Genomic DNA, 17,273 nt, shown 5'->3' with positions numbered 1-17,273 from the left:
GAGGGCTGGACTGGAAGAGGAGCAAATGGGACAGAACCCGGTGCCCCAACAGAGGCTAGAATCCCGGGTGCCGGCGCCATAGGCGGAGGATTAGCCTAGTGAGCTGCGGTGCCGGCCTCTGTATAACTCTTTTAAATAAATAAATCTTAAAAAAAAAAAAAAAGGAGTGAAAGGAGTGGAATCTGAGGCCAGGCAGGAGCCAGGAGATTCTTCTGGGTCTCTCATGCTCTTATGTGGGTGCGGGGGTCTAAGTACTTAGGACATCTTCCACCGCTTTTCCGAGGCCATTAGCAGGGAGTTGGTTCAGAAGTGGAACAGCCAGGACTCTAATGCATATGGGATGCTGGCACAGCAGGCAGCAGCTTTAACCACTCCACCACAACACTGGCCCCTCTAAAAGCACTTCTAAGAGAGAAATAAGATTTAATTCTGTAACTTGGCCCACAAGTTAATTCCAAGGTCTTGAAATAACCTTTTTTCCTTATATGTACCTAAGGTGTTTCTTTAAAATTGAAGTAAAACTCACATAACAAAAAATTAACCATTTAAAATGTATAATTCAGTGGCTTTACTAAATTCACAATGTTATGCGACTACCACCTCTACCAAGTTCCAGAATATTTTCGCTACCCCAAAATAAAACCTGAAGCCATTATGCAATTACTCTCCATTCTACCCCTAGACTCTGGAAATCAGTAGAAACGTTACGTTTTAAGTAATGAATTTAAAAGGTATAAAGTATACAAGTAAAAACGACATTGACTTTGGATGACCACAGAATTGCTTCTTGTCCTACAGAAAAGAGCACAGTGTGGGTTTTTAAAATAATCTCAGAAATTCCAACTTTTATTAAACATTTTATATACAGATATCACATCTTGATAAAAATGTCCAGATTTTTATATATTCAATGTACAAGTGATCATGTATATTTTTAACAGTAAAAATGAAATGGCACAAGTTTTAGCCACATAAAAATATGTACAAGGACTCAAGACAGGCTTTGTTTTTTGGCTTACAATAGTATGTGTAGATACTACACAGAAAATGTAATTTCAGAAAAGTAAAATATCATTAAATTCCTTTTTCTTAAAACTTTAAAATTCATGACAATACCAATGGACAACTAAATCTCAGATTAATTCAAATCAGCAACAGACACAGGTTAAACATTTCGTGTTTTAAAAAACAATAATTTGCAATTAAAAACATATGCATTTGATAACATCTCTCAAAATAAGAATGCCTTATGCATGTCCTTCCAGATTCTGGAAATACACTAGAAAAAGTGAGTGCAGAAGAACTGATTCTTTGGAAAGCTGTACCCCTTGTACTAGAAAACACGATGCACCACTAATACTGAGAACAAAGAGGGGAAGTGATCAGCAGCCGCTAGACTGCAAGGGCACGAGGGGATTTTAATGAGATTTCCAACAGCGTTTCAAATACTCTCAGGGAATCAATCAGATATGGAGAATGACTGACCTTCGGATCTCACAAATGGTAAGTGTATCATATGTTACAGGGTTTCCTAACAGGAAAATTGGGTCCTAAAAACTTTATCTCAACCTCATTCTATTGGTTTGAGAAACAGTCTCCTATTTTTAAAATTACATGACTTAATATTTTCAGGTACAGTTAGGTTAATGCCATGCAAAACAAAAGGCTCGTAGTTTTAAAAAGGAGCAAGCACCCCTTTTATTGGCTTTTGACACCTAGCAAAGAGGGCTCAGGGTGGAGAGGCAGGAGTGAGGGGTGAGGCAGGGGTTCAGGTGCAAGTCTGCTCCTGCTGAGGGCAGGAAGGGCACAGGCAGGGTTCTGGACAACCAGGAGCAGGAGTGGCACCTGGACTGGAGCTGCCACAGAGGGCCGGACACAGGCCAGTGCCTCATCCTCTGGCCAGACACTACAGGAACCAATTCTTACCTTCAAGATTAACTTGAAAATACAAATCTCAAAGCATACTTACCAAAAATAGGTTATTTAGCCTTATATTACAAAGCACAGAAGAAGACATTTGATTGTTTTGAAAAGAGAGCTGAAAAACTCTGAAGTTTTTCTTAATACTAAAAACTAATCCAGGCCAGCACCGCGGCTCACTTGGATAAACCTCCCACCTGTGGCACTGGCACCCCAGGTTCTAGTCCCAGTTGGGGCGCTAGATTCTGTCCTGATTGCTCCTCTTCCAGGCCAGCTCTCTGCTGTGGCCTGGGAAGGCAGTGGAGGATGGCCCAAGTGCTTGGGCCCTGCACCTGTATGGGAGACCAGGAGGAGGCACCTGGCTCCTGGCTTCGGATCGGCGCAGCACACCGGCCATGGCAGCCATTTGGGGGGTGAATCAACGGAAAAAAGAGGACCTTTCTCTCTGTCTCTCTCTCACTGTCTAACTCTGCCTGTCCAAAAAAAAAAAAAAAAAAAAATCCAGGAAACATTTAAAAATTCTACGACTACTATTTTTAAAAGGCACTTAAAACATTCCTTTCCTTTTTTAAGATTTATTGATTTATTATTTGAGAGGCAGAGGCAGAAAGAGAGAGGGGTCTTCCATCCTCTGTTCACTCCTGAATTGGCTGCAATGGCAGGAGCTGCACCAATCCAAAGCTAGGAACCAGGAGCTTCCTCAGGGTCTCCCATGCAGGTGCAGAAGCCCAAGGACTTGGGCCATCTTCCACTGCTTTCCCAGGCCATAGCAGATAGCTGGATTGTAAGTGGAGCAGTTGGGTCTTGAACTGGTGCCCACATAGGATGCCGGCACTGTAGGCAGTGGCTTTACCCGCTACACCACAGCGCCGGTCCCAAAAACATTAGTTTTCAATTCAACTCAAAATACATCTTTGTCAACTACATTTTAGACAAATGCTTTTTAAAAAAGCGCTTAATTTTGGTTCAGTGTTTCTTGTAGCCCAGTGATATTTACCATCCACAAGGCCAAAAAGTGTGGAGGACGGAGCCCCAGATTTCTGCAGAAGCTGAAAGTGCTTTTATCAGAAACAGATGAAGTCAGTGATTCGCTCTCTCACTGACGACATCCTGTAGTCGTTTAAGCAAAACATCGTCATTTTCCTGACAGAGGCGTTTGGCAGGTGATTCTGCCTCACTGTCAATGGCTATTGCTCGCTTCTTGGTCCTCTGTTCACCTTGCCTTATCATGTTGTTGATATCTTTCAAACTCTGCAAAAACAGAGGACAGCTGTGAGTAAAATGGGAGGGAAAGGGAAACTGCTGCAAACAAGCTAAGTGGCTTTCTTCCTCTTCTCTGTTCTCTAAATCTACACACTGGGGGAGAGATTATGTTTTTAATCTAGACGAACCTAATAAAGGCGGGTAGAACTGATTCTTTCTGGTAAATTTTAAAAACTGAATTTCCTTATGATTGTAGTTCTGAAAATAATAGTCCCCAGATTCCAGGCAGCAGCAGCAGCTACAAAGTTGTCAGAAATGCAAATCTCAAGCCTCTCCTATAACTGTTGAATCACGCATTCTGGGGGTGGGATTGAGCAATCTATCTTTAAAGACTTATTTACTTATTTATTTGAAAGAGCAGTAGAAAGAGAGAGAGAGGGAGAGAGGGATAGAGGGGGAGAGAGGGAGAGAGATGGAGGGGGGAGGGAGGGAGAGAGAGGGAGGGGGGGAGAGAGAGAGAGAGAGGGAGGGAGGGAGGGAGGGAGGTCGTCCACCCACCAGTTCACTCCCCGAGTGATTCTGATTTATAATTTCAAAATCACTGTCTCAGGAGTCAACTGTTCCAATCTTCAATATTATGCAACATTCTCTTCTAAACATACTTACTGGAAATGAATTTCTATCAAGAAAAACATTCTGAGACACACCACATCCCAGTCAACTCTGTTTTCTAAGCACAGCGAGAAAGCAATGGGTGTTTGTGAACAGGAGACTGAGGAACTATGCTACTACTGAATGTAGACTGAAATTATAATCTGCCTCACTATAATTTCTTCCAGTTGATAAGAATTCTAGCTTTTGTCGAAATACTAAACTTATTTGCTTGAAAGTCCTTTAAATACCTGGAGATAGCAAACGTGTCCCTGACCCAGCTTCTTCATCGTACCAGGGAGAGGGAGATTAGCACAGAGATGTCCATGTGGAATACAGAAGGCCTCTGTTTCCAGACTTCCTGGCTGCCATCAGTCAAGCAGACCATAACTTTCTTTAAGCCTGCACGTGTACCATCCTGCATGTCTAACCACTTGCAGGTCTTTTTCACTGGTCCCTCAAGCTTGAACACTGGAGAGAATCACTGGACTATCACATTGTACATGCTATACAGTAGCTCGTCAACAGCAGTGGATTCAACTACCTCAACTGAGATACTGCCTTTTTTTTTTTTTTTAACATATTGGTCTTGATCATTGGTAATACATCATTGTTAAAAGTCCATACTTTATTAGTAATAATTTGCCAAAACAAAAACCAAGATTCATTACTGATGGATAACTTATGTATTTATTTGTATCTGTATATTTTTATTTATTTGTATTATTGTATATGTATTTATATGTATATAAATGACTAAATCTGTGTGCACCTTACCTTAGAAGGGCTGCCGTTGAATCTGTAGAGCAGGGCGCTCCTTGGCGTGAGGCCAGACCCATTCTTGTGTGGGGAAACATAAATAGAGTGCTGCTGGGAAACACGGCGTGGTGAGCCTGGCTGTTGCTTAATATGAGGAAAAGGAGAGAGTGGTGGCACATCCATCTGGAATAAACCAAAAGCCAGACTTTCTGTTTTTATTTTTTTAAGTGGGAGGGAGGGAGAGAAACAGACAGACAAACAGACGCCATGCTCATCTGCTGGCTCAATCTCCAAATGCCTTCAATGGCCAAGGCTAGGCTAGGCTGAAGCTGGGAACTCAACTCAGGTCTTCCAGGTTGCAAAGACCCAAGTACTTGAGCCATCGCCTGCTATCTCCCAGGGTGCACAGTAACAGGAAGCTGGAATCAGGAGCAGAGCTAGGACTCAAACCCAGGCACTCTGATATAGGATGCAAGCATCCTCAGTAGGATTTTAATCACTACGCCAAATGCCTGTTCCCAAAGTAAAATTTTTAAGATACATTTTTCTTTTTTTTCAATCTCACCATATTTTTATTCTTATGGAATTTCTTAGGAGGCAGTTATGAGAGGCAGAAGCAATGCGGAGGTTGGAGTGACCTAAACGCGCGGCAGGCACCATGAGCCTCCTCAACAAGCCCAAGAGCAAGAAGACCCCCGAGGAGCTGCAGAAGCAGGAGGAGGAGGAGTTCAACACTGGCCCGCTCTCCATGCTCACGCAGTCAGTCAAGAACAATGCCCAGAAGTTCATCAACTGCCGCAACAATAAGAAACTGCTGGGCTGCCTGAAGGCCTTCGACAGGCCCTGCAGTGTGGTGCTGAGAACGTGAAGGAGATGGCAAGGGCAAGAAGTCCAAGCCGGTCAACAAGGACCGCTACATCTCCACGATGTTCCTGTGTGGGGCTCCGTCATCATGGTGCTGCACAACCTGCTCATCGCTCATCGCTGGCAAGCAGGGGCTCCCTGCCCCAGACCTGCCCTGTGTCCCGGCATCAATAAAGCCTGTGTGTGTTTAAAAAAATAAAAAAAGAGCTGGCGCCGCGGCTCAATAGGCTAATCCTCCACCTTGCAGCGCCAGCATACCAGGTTCTAGTCCCGGTCGGGGCACTGGATTCTGTCCCGGTTGCCCCTCTTCCCGGCCAGCTCTCTGCTGTGGCCAGGGAAGGCAGTGGAGGATGGCCCAAGTACTTGGGCCCTGCACCCCATGGGAGACCAGGAGAAGCACCTGGCTCCCGTGTTTGGATCAGTGCAATGCGCCGGCCGCAGTGCACCGGCTGCGGCAGACATTGGAGGGTGAACGAACAGCAAAGGAAGACCTTTCTCTCTGTCTCTCTCTCACTGTCCACTCAGCCTGTCCAAAAAAAAAAAAAAAAAAAAAAAAAAAAAAGAGGCAGTTATATTGTAAGAGCTTCTTTATGGCTGAGAAAAGCAAAGAAATGGTCTATTACAGAATTTATTTTCCTGGATCTTCCATGAAATTCTGTAACTAGCAAAGAAATCTGGACAAGTCATCAGAATGGTAAGCGAGGAGCATGGAAACGTTGTGTGCATGCTTAGAAAGTAGGGACAGGGGCCAGGGTCGTGGCATAGTAAGTTAATCCTCTGCCTGCGGCGCTGGCATCCTATATGGGCGCCGGTTCTAGTCCCACTTCCAATCCAGCTCTCTGCTATGGCCTGGGAGAGCAGTAAAAGACGGCCCAAGTCCTTGGGCCCCTGCATCCACGTGGGAGAGAGACCTGGAAGAGACGCCTGGCTTCTGGGTTTGGATCGGTGCAGTTCCGGCCATTGCAGCCATTTGGAGAGTGAACCAAAGGGAGAAAGACCTCTCTCTCTGTCTCTCCCTCTCATTGTCTGTAACTCTACCTCTCAAATAAAATAAATAAAAATATTAAAAAAAAGAAGGGACAAAGAGTAATCAGTGTTCTAAAATTTGCAGTAAGAATATCTGTACCACACATACATGCAACCAAAACAGTGCAGAGAGAATAGAGAGAGGCAGGGAATGCTATAGGCCAGCAAGATGATTCCACTAGGAGAGCCATCTGCTAATGACACGGCAAAATCTTCACGTAGAAATTCAAAAGATTCAGAAACAGGTATGCATGGAGTTCATTTCTTTTTAACAAACTCTATACCATGGAAATATAATAAATGGGGATGGCTCTTTCACTAGTATTTTATTCAATACATTTATTTGAAGCTAATAAAACTTGTTTAAATTGGCTGATGGGACACACAACATAATAGGAAATATTTGAAAAACACGTATCTGACAAAAGATTAGTATCCCAAATGTATCAGCAACTTAAAAAAAAAAAAAAAAAAAAAAAAAAAAACCTCAGCAACAAAAAGACAACCAATCCAGTTGAGAAATGGGCAAAGGATTTCAATAGACAGTTCTCAAAATAAGAAATAAAAAAATGGCCACCATCACTATCAGGGAAATGCAAATCAAAAGTACAATGAAGTATCACCTCACCCCTGTCAGAATGGCTAAAATCTAAAACACAGAGAGTACCAAATGCTGGCAAAGATGTGGACAAAGGGGAAGTTACACACTGCTGGTGGGAACGTAAATTAGTGCAGACACTGTGTAAAGCAGTGTGAAGATTTCTTCAAAAACTAGAAATAGATTTGCATACAATCCAGTAATCCCACTACTGAGTATAAACCCAAAAGATATCTATCAAAGAGATACCTACACCACCATGCTTACAGCAGCAGTGTTTACATTAGCCAAAACTGGGGGGCTGGCACTGTGGCATAATAGGCTAAGCCTCTGCCTGCAGCGCTGGCATCCCATATGGGCATAAGTTCGTGTCCTGGTTGCTCCTCTCTTGATCCAGCTCTCTGCTTATGGCCTGAGAAAGCGGCAGAAGATGACCCAAAGCCTTGGGCCCCTGCACCACATGGGAGACGTGGAAAAAGTTCCTGGCTCCTGGCTTCAGATTGGCCCAGCTCTGGCTGTTGCGGCCATCTGGGGAGTGAACCAGTGGATGGAAGATTTTTCTTTCTGTTTCTCTGTCACTCTGACTCTCAAATAAATAAATAATTAAAAAAATTTTTTGGAACCAACCAAGGTGTCCATATACAGATGAATATCCATATAAAATATGGTATATACACACAATGAAATATTATTCAGCTATAAAAAGAGTGAAATTCTACCATTTGAAGCAAAATGGACACAACTAGAGGATATCAGGTTGAGTGAAATAAGTCAGATCCAGAAAGATAAATACCACATGCTCTGCCTTATATGTGGGAGCTAAAATTTAAAAAACAAACAAAAAAGAAAGGAAAAAAGAGAGGAACGTCTATGTATCAGCTTTGCTGCAAATATAGTTTTGTAAAACTTTGTCTTATACTTTTATCAAACTAATGGTTAAGAATGTTATACTACTTTAGTTTTAATGATCTGTGATAACTTTAAAGTTTACTAAATATGAGTGAAATGGTCATTTTTCCATTAAATTACTATATATAACCATTGTCTATATTCCCACTAAGTTACAGTATTCTTGCTTTTTACTTGTTAAATTTCTCATTTGGTGAAGTATTAAGCCTTTTGGATTGGCACAATGCCGGCCATAGCGGCCATTTAGGGATAAATTAAAACTTTAAATTAAATTAAATTAAATTAAACACTTTAATTTTAAAGTGTTATCTCAAAAAAAAAAAAAAAAGGGGGTGGGGGAGAAGAGGATGAGAGGGAAGAATGAGAGAGGGAGTAAGGGAATATTATTATGTTCTTAGAATTGTATCTGGAGCCAGCGCTGTGGCACAGTGAATTAACACCCTGGCCTGAAGTGCTGGCATCCCATATGGGTGCGGGTTCGAGACCCGGCAGCTCCACTTCTGAATCAGCTCTCTGCTATGGCCTGGGAAAGCAGTAGAAGATGGCCCAAGTCGTTGGGCCTCTGCACCCGCATGGGAGACCTGGAAGAGTCTCCAGGATCCTGGCTCCTGGCTTCAGATCGGCGCGGCTCTGGCTGTTGCGGCTAATTGGGGAGTGAACCATCAGATGGAAGACCTCTCTCTCTCTCTCTCTCTCTGTAACTCTTTCAAATAAATAAATAAATCTTAAAAAAGAAAAAAGGATTGTATCTATGGGGCTGGCACTGTGGTATGGTGGGTAGAGCCACTGCCTGCAGTGCTGGCATCCCATGTGGGTGCCGGTTCGAGTCCTGGCTGCTCCACTTAGGGTCCAGCTCACTGCTATGGCCTGGGAAAGCAGTGGAAGATGGCCCAAGTATTTGGGCCCCTGATCCTACATGGGAGATGGGGAAGAGGCTCCTGGTTTCTGGCTTCGGATCAGCACAGCTCCGGCCATTGTGGCCAACTGGGGAGTGAACCAGTGGATGGAAGACCTGTGTGTGTGTGTGTGTGTGTGTGTGTAACTTTCTCTCTGACTTTTAAATAAATAAATAAATCTTTAAAAAAATTGTATCTACAGGGGCCAGGGCTGTAGCACAGTAAGCTAAATCTATGGACTGTGGTGCTGGCTTCCCATTATAGGCACCGGTTCAAGTCCCAGATGTTACACTTTCTAATGGGATAGAATGAACATGGTCTCTGAGGATAAGCACAGATCATATTCCTCAACAGAGACACTCACTGACAAATAATAGAGCCCACATCCTGCAGCTAAAGCCAGCTCTCCTGGAAATCACCCTCAAGCTTACACCAGATAACACTCTCTCAGGCTGGCTGCTACTGCCCAAACTAGAGTCTGCATAATGTTTTAGGGTTACTTCTACTGACAATCCAGGCCTACTTATTTCCTTTTCTCTTTATCTTTTTTTTTTTTTTTTTTTTTTTTTTTTTGACAGGCAGAGTGGACAGTGAGAGAGAGAGAGACAGAGAGAAAGGTCTTCCTTTGCCGTTGGTTCACCCTCCAATGGCCGCCGCAGCCGGCGCGCTGCGGCCAGCGCACCGCGCTGATCCGGTGGCAGGAGCCAGGAGCCAGGTGCTTTTCCTGGTCTCCCATGGGGTGCAGGGCCCAAGCACCTGGGCCATCCTCCACTGCACTCCCTGGCCATAGCAGAGAGCTGGCCTGGAAGAGGGGCAACTGGGACAGAATCCGGCGCCCCGACCGGGACTAGAACCCGGTGTGCCGGCGCCGCTAGGCGGAGGATTAGCCTAGTGAGCCGCGGCGCCGGCCCCCTTTTCTCTTTATCTTGACTAAAACGTTTATCTCAAAATTTAACAAGAAGCCACAATAGAAAAAAAATACCCAATTTGACTGTTTTAATATTTCTATGTTCCTAAGTATTACTTGCCCATATGCAAACATACTTTTTTTTTTACAGGTAGAGTTAGACAGTGAGAGAGAAAGGTCTTCCTTCCATTGGTTCACTCCCTAAATGGCCGCTATGGCCGGCATTGTGCCAATCCAAAGCCAGGAGCCGGGTGCTTCCTCCTGGTCTCCCATACGGGCGCAGGGGCCCAAGCACTTGGGCCATCCACCACTGCCTTCCTGGGCCACAGCATAGAGCCAGACTGGAAGAGGAGCAACTGGGACCAGAATCCGGTGCCCATATGGGATGCCAGCGCCGCAGGCGGAGGATTAACCAAGTGAGCCACGGCGCTGGCCCCTGCATACATACCTTCCAACAACACAATCACGGTACAGATAAGACTTCTTATGATTGCCTCTGTTTTCTGTTGTGTCAGAGCCTTCCTGACCACTTTGATTAATTTGATTAAGTTACAAGTCACTCTTATTATCTGTCTAGTATATTTTCTGCTACATACAGCATCTGTGAGGCTTTAAATTCGGAAATACTTATTAATGGGAAAAGGCAAAAGCACAGGAGCCAGAGAGTGAGACAGGAAGCCACAAGCAGGAAGACAGTGAGATACCTGCCCCACTGCCTGCCTGACAATGACCCAGCCAGATGCTCAGCCACCGCCCTGATCAGTAACTTGCAGCAGTTGCACAGCTGGCAGAGCTGGAAGTCCTTCCCCAGCTTTCACTAGAAAACCGCTCAGCCTGTGCAGGGGAGGGGGTGTCTTTGGTCTCTGGGACTGAGGACCCCTCTCAGGTTTATTCTCTAATAAACCTGTCCCAGCTGTCAAGTTGCCTCTTTCCTTTTCTGATTTTTTTTTTTTTTTTTTTTTTTTTTTGGACAGGCAGAGTAGACAGTGAGAGAGAGAGACAGAGAGAAAGGTCTTCCTTTTCTGTTGGTCCCCCCCCCCCCCCCCGCCAAAGACTGCTGCAGCCGGCGCACTGCGCTGATCCGAAGCCAGGAGCCAGGTGCCTCTCCTGGTCTCCCATGCGGGTGCAGGGCCCAAGCACCTGGGCCATCCTCCACTGCCTTCCCAGGCCACAGCAGAGAGCTGGACTGGAAGAGGGGCAACCGAGACAGAAACAGGCGCCCCAACCGGGACTAGAACCTGGTGTGCCGGCGCCGCAAGATGGGGGTTTAGCCTAGTGAGCTGCACCGCCAGCAATCCTTTTCTGATTCTTTCACTGCTGCATATTGTTCCGAACATGCGTAAAGCAAAACACACTCCTGGTAATCCAACTATGACTGTAGATACTGCTGAAGTTTTAAAACTTAAAACATGGGGGCTGGCGCTGTGGTGTAGGAGGTACAGCCACGCCTGCAGTGCCGGCATCCCATATGTGCGCCGGTTTCAGTCTCGGGTACTCCACTTCTGATCCAGCTCTCTGGTATGGCCTAAGAAAGCAGTAGAAGATGGCCCAAATCCTTGGGCCCCTGCACCATGGGAAACCTGGAGGAAGCTCCTGGTCCTGGCTCCGGATTGGTACAGCTCTGGCTGTTGCGAGCATCTGGGGAGTGAACCAGCTGATGGAAGACCTGTCTCTCTCTCTCTGCCTTTCTGTAACTCTTTCAAGTAAATAAATAAATCTTAGAAAACAAACAAAACAAAACCTCAAAACATACCATATGGTCTTTATTTGACAAGTCGTATTTCAGTGCAAATGACTTCACTCTTCCTACATACACGGTATTGTAAAATTTGATAAGATCACCTCTTTCCTCTTTCACAGGTCCACTGGAACAGTCAGGTGTTTTTGTGGCATCTTCCAAGTCTTTTAAAAAGAATTCAGCATTGTGACAGCTTTACTTACATAAATTTGTAATTCAAAGTATAATACTCTATAAAAATACATAAATCTTAATGTAAGAAACTGTTATTTTCAGAGAAGGTTCAGACATTGACTTGTATTATTTATAAATCAAATTGAGGTGCAGAGAAATGCAAACATGTGAACTGAGGGTGGTGCTCTTATCTCCAGACACCACATCACCAAGATTGTTTTTTACAAACATGCCTTCTGATAACAACAGGGTCTGCAGATATTCTTACTGGATCCTTGAAAAAGTGAAAAGATTCTCAAAGGTACAGCATATTATCCTTACAGGTTAAGAAAGCAGCAAATGAAGTGCTTATGTTTATCTTTCTGCAAACACATGGGAGGGGACAGGTATTCTAGGAGCCATATTTTATATTTAAAATTATTTTTGTTTCCTTTTGAAGTTGTATTTATTTATTTGAAAGGCAGAGTGATAGAAGAGACAGAGAAAGAGATCTTTCATTTGCTGTTTTATACCCTAAATGCCTGCAACAGGTGAGACTGGGCAGGCAAAGCCAGAAATCAAGGACTCCATCTGGTCCACCATGTGGGTGACTTGGGCCATTATCTGCTGCCTCCCAAATACATCAGCAGGAAGCTGGATTGGAAGCAGAAGCAGGACTCGATCCCATGCACTTCAGTATTGGATGCTTAACCTGCTATGATACAGCACCTGCTCCTATTTTTGCTTATTTGAAAGGCAGAGAGGGGTAGAGTTATCTCCCAATCTGTCATCTGCTGGTTCACACTCCAAATGCCCTCAAGAAGTAGGGCTAAGACACACTGAAGCCAGGAGCCAGAAACTCAACCAGGGTCTCCCATGTAGGTGGCAGGGACCAAACTCCTTGAGTCATCGTCTGCTGCCTCCCAGGATGTACATCAGCAGCAAGCTGGATCAGGAGTGGATCTGGGACTGAACCTAGCACTCCAATATGGAATACTGGTGTACTGGTGTGCCAAGCAGTGTCTTAACCACTGTCAAACACCTGCCTAAGCCTTGATTTCCTTTCCACAATAAGAAACTGGCGGTGAGTTTTTAGTCAGCATCCTCAGTTGCGAAATGACAGCTTGCCTAGAGGTGCTATCCTATTTATTGTTGCACACTGAGAGAGCTTGTGACACCAACTTTATCATACTACTTTTTGGAAGAAAAGTATTACAAACCATTGACATACAAGAACCAGCTGTTTATAGGAGCTAAGAAATCCATGGCCAATTACAAAGAATTTGGCACATGAAAAAAATGTACTTGTTCTCAAGATATTGTCCTGCCACATTGAGAACACATGTAGAAGCACGTCTTCACTTTAGGAAAACCAAAAAACTCAAACATGGTCCAGATCTATTCCAATTTTAAGACAGACAGACAGACAGACACACACACACAGAGTCAGCGCTGGGAAAGCAGCAGAAGACCCAAGTGTTTGGGCCTCTGCACCCACATGGGAGACCTGAAAGAAGCTCCTGGTTCCTGGTTTCTGTCTGGCCCAGCCCTGACTATTGTGGCCATTTGGGGAGTGAATCAATGGATGAAGATCTCTTTCTGTCTCTCCTTCTCTCTCTCTAACTCTGCCTTTTAAATGAATAAAATATTCAAAAACAGGCAACATGGATAGGATGAATGAATTGTCTCTACAAGAAGTCTGTTATAAAAGCCAGCTTGAGCCGGCGCCGTGGCTCAATAGGCTAATCCTCCACCTAGCGGCGCCGGCACACCGGGTTCTAGTCCCGGACGGGGTGCCGGATTCTGTCCCGGCTGCCCCTCTTCCAGGCCAGCTCTCTGCTGTGGCCAGGGAGTGCAGTGAAGGATGGCCCAAGTACTTGGGCCCTGCACCCCATGGGAGACCAGGAGAAGCACCTGGCTCCTGCCATCGAATCAGCGCAGCGTGCCGGCCGCGGCAGCCATTGGAGGGTGAACCAATGGCAAAAGGAAGACCTTTCTCTCTGTCTCTCTCACTGTCCACTCTGTCTGTAAAAAAAAAAAGCCAGCTTGGCGCCGTCTCTTGTGTGTGATCTGTGCCACCTTGGGACTCTATCTACAAAGTCCCCACCAAAACGAAGGCCCTCACCAGATGTAGTCCCTTGAGCTTAGACTATCAAGCCTCTAGATCTGTAAGAAATAAATGTCTTTTCTTTATAATCTACTCAGGCTCATATATTGAGTTACAGCAACTTGGTAAGAGCTAAGAGCTGTTGTAGTTATTCTCATTATATGCATTGATGAAAATTATTTAATGTCCTCCTTGGATTAGAAATTCCTGGGGCAGGGCAGGTATTGTGGAGTAACAGCTTAGGCTGCTGCCTTTGATGTGGCATCCCATATGGGCACCGGTTCAAGTCCCAGCTGTTCTACTTCTGATCCAGCTCCCTGCTAAAGCTCTTGGGAAAGCAGTAAATGGCCCAAGTCCTGGGGCTCTGCACCCATGTGGGAGATCTGAATAAAGCTTCAGATTGGCTCAGCCCTGGCTATTGCTGCCATTTGGGGAGTCAGACAGTGGATGGAAGATCTTTCTATATCTTTCCCTCTCCCTCTCTGTAACTCTGCATTTCAAATAAATAAATTAAATAAATCTTAATAAAATAATTTCTTAGACAGAAACTATGGTCTCCATATTTCTTTGTTATGCCTATTCTAGTTGTTAATTAGTTGTTAATATTCCTTTTTTTTTTTTTGACAGGCAGAGTGGACAGTGAGAGAGAGACAGAGAGAAAGGTCTTCCTTTTGCTGTTGGTTCACCCTCCAATGGCCGCCGCGGCCGGCGCGCTGCGGCCGGCACACCGCACTGATCCGATGGCAGGAGCCAGGTGCTTCTCCTGGTCTCCCATGGGGTGCAGGGCCCAAGTACTTGGGCCATCCTTCACTGCACTCCCTGGCCACAGCAGAGAGCTGGCCTGGAAGAGGGGCAACCGGGACAGAATTTGGCACCCTGACCGGGACTAGAACCTGGTGTGCCAGCGCCGCAAGGCAGAGGATTAGCCTAGTGAGCTGTGGCGCCGGCCAAATATTCCTTTAAAAATGTATTTACTTATTTATTTTAGAGGCAGAGAGAGAGAGAGAGAGCACTAGCTCCCATCCATTGGTTTATGGCATAAATGTCCACAATGGCTGGAGTTGGGCCAGGTCAAAGTCAAGAGCCAAGAATGCAACCCAGGTCTCCCATGTGGGGGTGGGGAACCCAATCACTTGAGCCATCACTAGTGCCCTCTAGGGTCTCCACTGGCTTGACGCTGGAGTCAGAAGCCAGAATTGGGAGTTGAATCCAGACATCCTGATTCAAGTTGTGGGCATCTTAACCACTAGGCTAAACATCTGCTCCCTAGTTGTTAATCTTTAATTAAGGTAAAGAGCTATACTTTGTTTGCATGAACTGAACATTTAACACTCTCTTGGACCTTACATTTCTAAACATAATTTTAATTAGTCATGTTTTCATTTCAAAATAGAAAGATGTCTACGTAGGAGATCTCTACCTTCCCACCTCATTAAAGATCCTATCATTTTGAAAGTAAGGCCTCACCAGGTCTAATAATTATCTTATAGATACACTTCAAGAGACAGAAATTATGGAAGACAGGAGACAGAATATAATCAAGGTTTTGCCTGTAGGGTGCTTTAATTGTCACAAATCTCTTTCCCATCAGAAGGTAGTGACCTCTGTTTAATAAAATTTAAAATGCATGCTACACACTTGATACATAATGAACTACTGAACTATTATGATTTTATAATTCTCCCTATGCTGTCACAAACAAATGTCTTTTTGATTACTATATATCATTGTCAAGCAATTAAAATATCATCTTATAAAGCCCATCCGAGAATGTCACAAGGCCTTAGGAGAATGGAGATATTATCTGCAGAGCTCCAGAAAGACATGTTAACTTTCTTAGCCTGAGTCCTTGGCTTGACAATTTGGTAAGGCTTTCAAGCACAAGTGGGAAGGGAGAAGGCAAATTACCCCAGGGCTGCGGGTGACCGAGATGGTTTTATATGCTAAGGCAGTACATGTGCATGTCCATCCAAGGGAAGAGACACTGAAGAGAGCAGTAGATAACCATTTCTTGAGGAAACTGGTTTCCCAAGTAAGGCATACTCAGATTGTCTGGGAGGCACACACAGAGGAAACCTCCATCCATCACTCCTACAGGAGCTGCTCAATGAATGTGGTCCTCAGAGGGAGCACTCCTCATTACATTGTGATCCTTACTTAAAAATAGAGAGGGTAAAGAAGCCAAATTATTTTAAGATGAAAGAATACCAGAATTTATTTAAGAACGAAAGAGTCAGGCTAAGATATAATGGGCTTGACAAGCACAGTAGCATTCCCTGCAATAGCATTTGGTATTTATTTCGCATTTCTCCCATTGCATCTTCCCTCATCCTTTTTCGCTCTGCATCATAACAGCATACGGGAAATATTTCAGATTAGCTTTCTGATTGAGAGAGCAGTGGCATTTAGTTCAGTTTACAGAAAAGTCACTGGCCGCAGATCAATTAAAAACTTCAGTGTTGGGGCGGGCATTGTGGAGCAGTGGGTAAAGTCACCACCTGTGATGCTGCATCCTGGGTGCAAGTTCGAGTATCAACCACTTCCAATCCAGCTCCCTGCTAATGCTCCTGGGAAAGCAGCACAGGATAGCCCAAGCACTTGGGTCCTTGCACCCATGTGAAAAACCTGAATGAAATTCCTGGCTCCTGGCTTTGGCCTGGCCCAGACTCAACCATTGAGGCCATCTGGGAGGTGAACCAGCAGATGGAAGATCTGTCTCTCACTCTCTCTCTGTAATTCTTCCTTTCAAATAAATAAATCTTAATAAGAAATCTTCAGTGTTTTTATACCATTTGAGTGGTATTTTGATAGTTTCTTGTGAACTCTAAAAGTATAATTGAAAAATAAATAAAAATGTGGTATACTTAAATTCCTGTACTTAAATTATCTGGTGATTACAACAAGGATATAGTGTAAATAAAGTCATCTAACTATCAATCTGAATTTACCAAATTTATGCATCTCATATGAAAACAGAATTTCTGTCCCTTTAGAACATTCTAACCTTTTGTTTTCTCATGGGAGAGAGGAAAGCTAGTTTTTGAGATTTAAAGGATTGGGGCCGGTGCTGTGGCTCAGCAGGTGAGGACACAGCTTGCAGTGCCAGCATTCCATATGGGCACCAGTTCAAGTCCTGGCTGCTCCAATTCCAATCCAGCTCTCTGCTGTGGCCTGGGAAAGCAGTGGAGGATGGCCCAAGTGCTAGGGCGCCTGCACCCACGTAGGTAACCTAGAGGAGGCTCCTGGCTCCAGATTGGCACAGCTCCGGCTGTTGCAGCCAGTTGGGGAGTGAACCAGCGGATGGAAGACTGACCTCTCTGTCTCTCCTTCCCTCTGTATGTAACTCTGACTTTGAAATAAATAAATAAATAAATCCTTTAAAAAAAGATTTAAAGGATTTTACATCAAGTAAAGAAATGTGGCCTTGGGGCCGGCACTGTGGCACAGTGGGTAGAGCTGCCGCCTGAGGCACCAGCATTCCACATGGGCATTGGTTCAGGTCCTGGCTGCTCTACTTCCCATCCAGCTCCCTGCAAACACAT

The 17,273-nt window shown here is 44.6% G+C and overlaps 1 protein-coding gene and 1 pseudogene across 4 annotated transcripts in view; one reads left to right on the top strand and one right to left on the bottom strand.

The window, feature by feature from the left end:
- Positions 1 to 816: 816 nt before the first annotated feature.
- The window catches only part of RBL1 (RB transcriptional corepressor like 1), a 75,527-nt gene continuing 59,070 nt past the window's right edge, over positions 817 to 17,273 (bottom strand). The window contains exons 20-22 of one of the 3 annotated variants that reach the window (XM_002710777.6): positions 11,487 to 11,635; positions 4,552 to 4,716; positions 817 to 3,171 (exon numbers count right to left, since the gene is read on the bottom strand). In XM_002710777.6, the coding sequence (XP_002710823.3) occupies positions 3,001 to 3,171; positions 4,552 to 4,716; positions 11,487 to 11,635 (485 nt within the window). In that variant the 3' untranslated portion in view covers positions 817 to 3,000. Of the gene's footprint in view, positions 3,172 to 4,551; positions 4,717 to 11,486; positions 11,636 to 17,273 lie in introns of those variants that run through there. The other 2 variants (XM_051846116.3, XM_089308001.1) reach the window with 2 other exon arrangements.
- On the top strand, positions 1,366 to 5,605 carry LOC103348185 (small nuclear ribonucleoprotein Sm D2 pseudogene; annotated as a pseudogene). The gene is made up of 2 exons (XR_016216587.1): positions 1,366 to 1,503; positions 5,128 to 5,605. The product of XR_016216587.1 is annotated as a small nuclear ribonucleoprotein Sm D2 pseudogene (transcript).

The sequence above is a fragment of the Oryctolagus cuniculus genome, chromosome 11 (assembly GCF_051225735.1).
Source record: "Oryctolagus cuniculus isolate XC-2025 breed Fujian yellow rabbit chromosome 11, ASM5122573v1, whole genome shotgun sequence".
NCBI classification, from domain to species: Eukaryota; Metazoa; Chordata; class Mammalia; order Lagomorpha; family Leporidae; genus Oryctolagus; species Oryctolagus cuniculus.
Note: the sequence above shows the minus strand (reverse complement) of the source record. Positions and strands in the feature narration are given on the sequence as shown.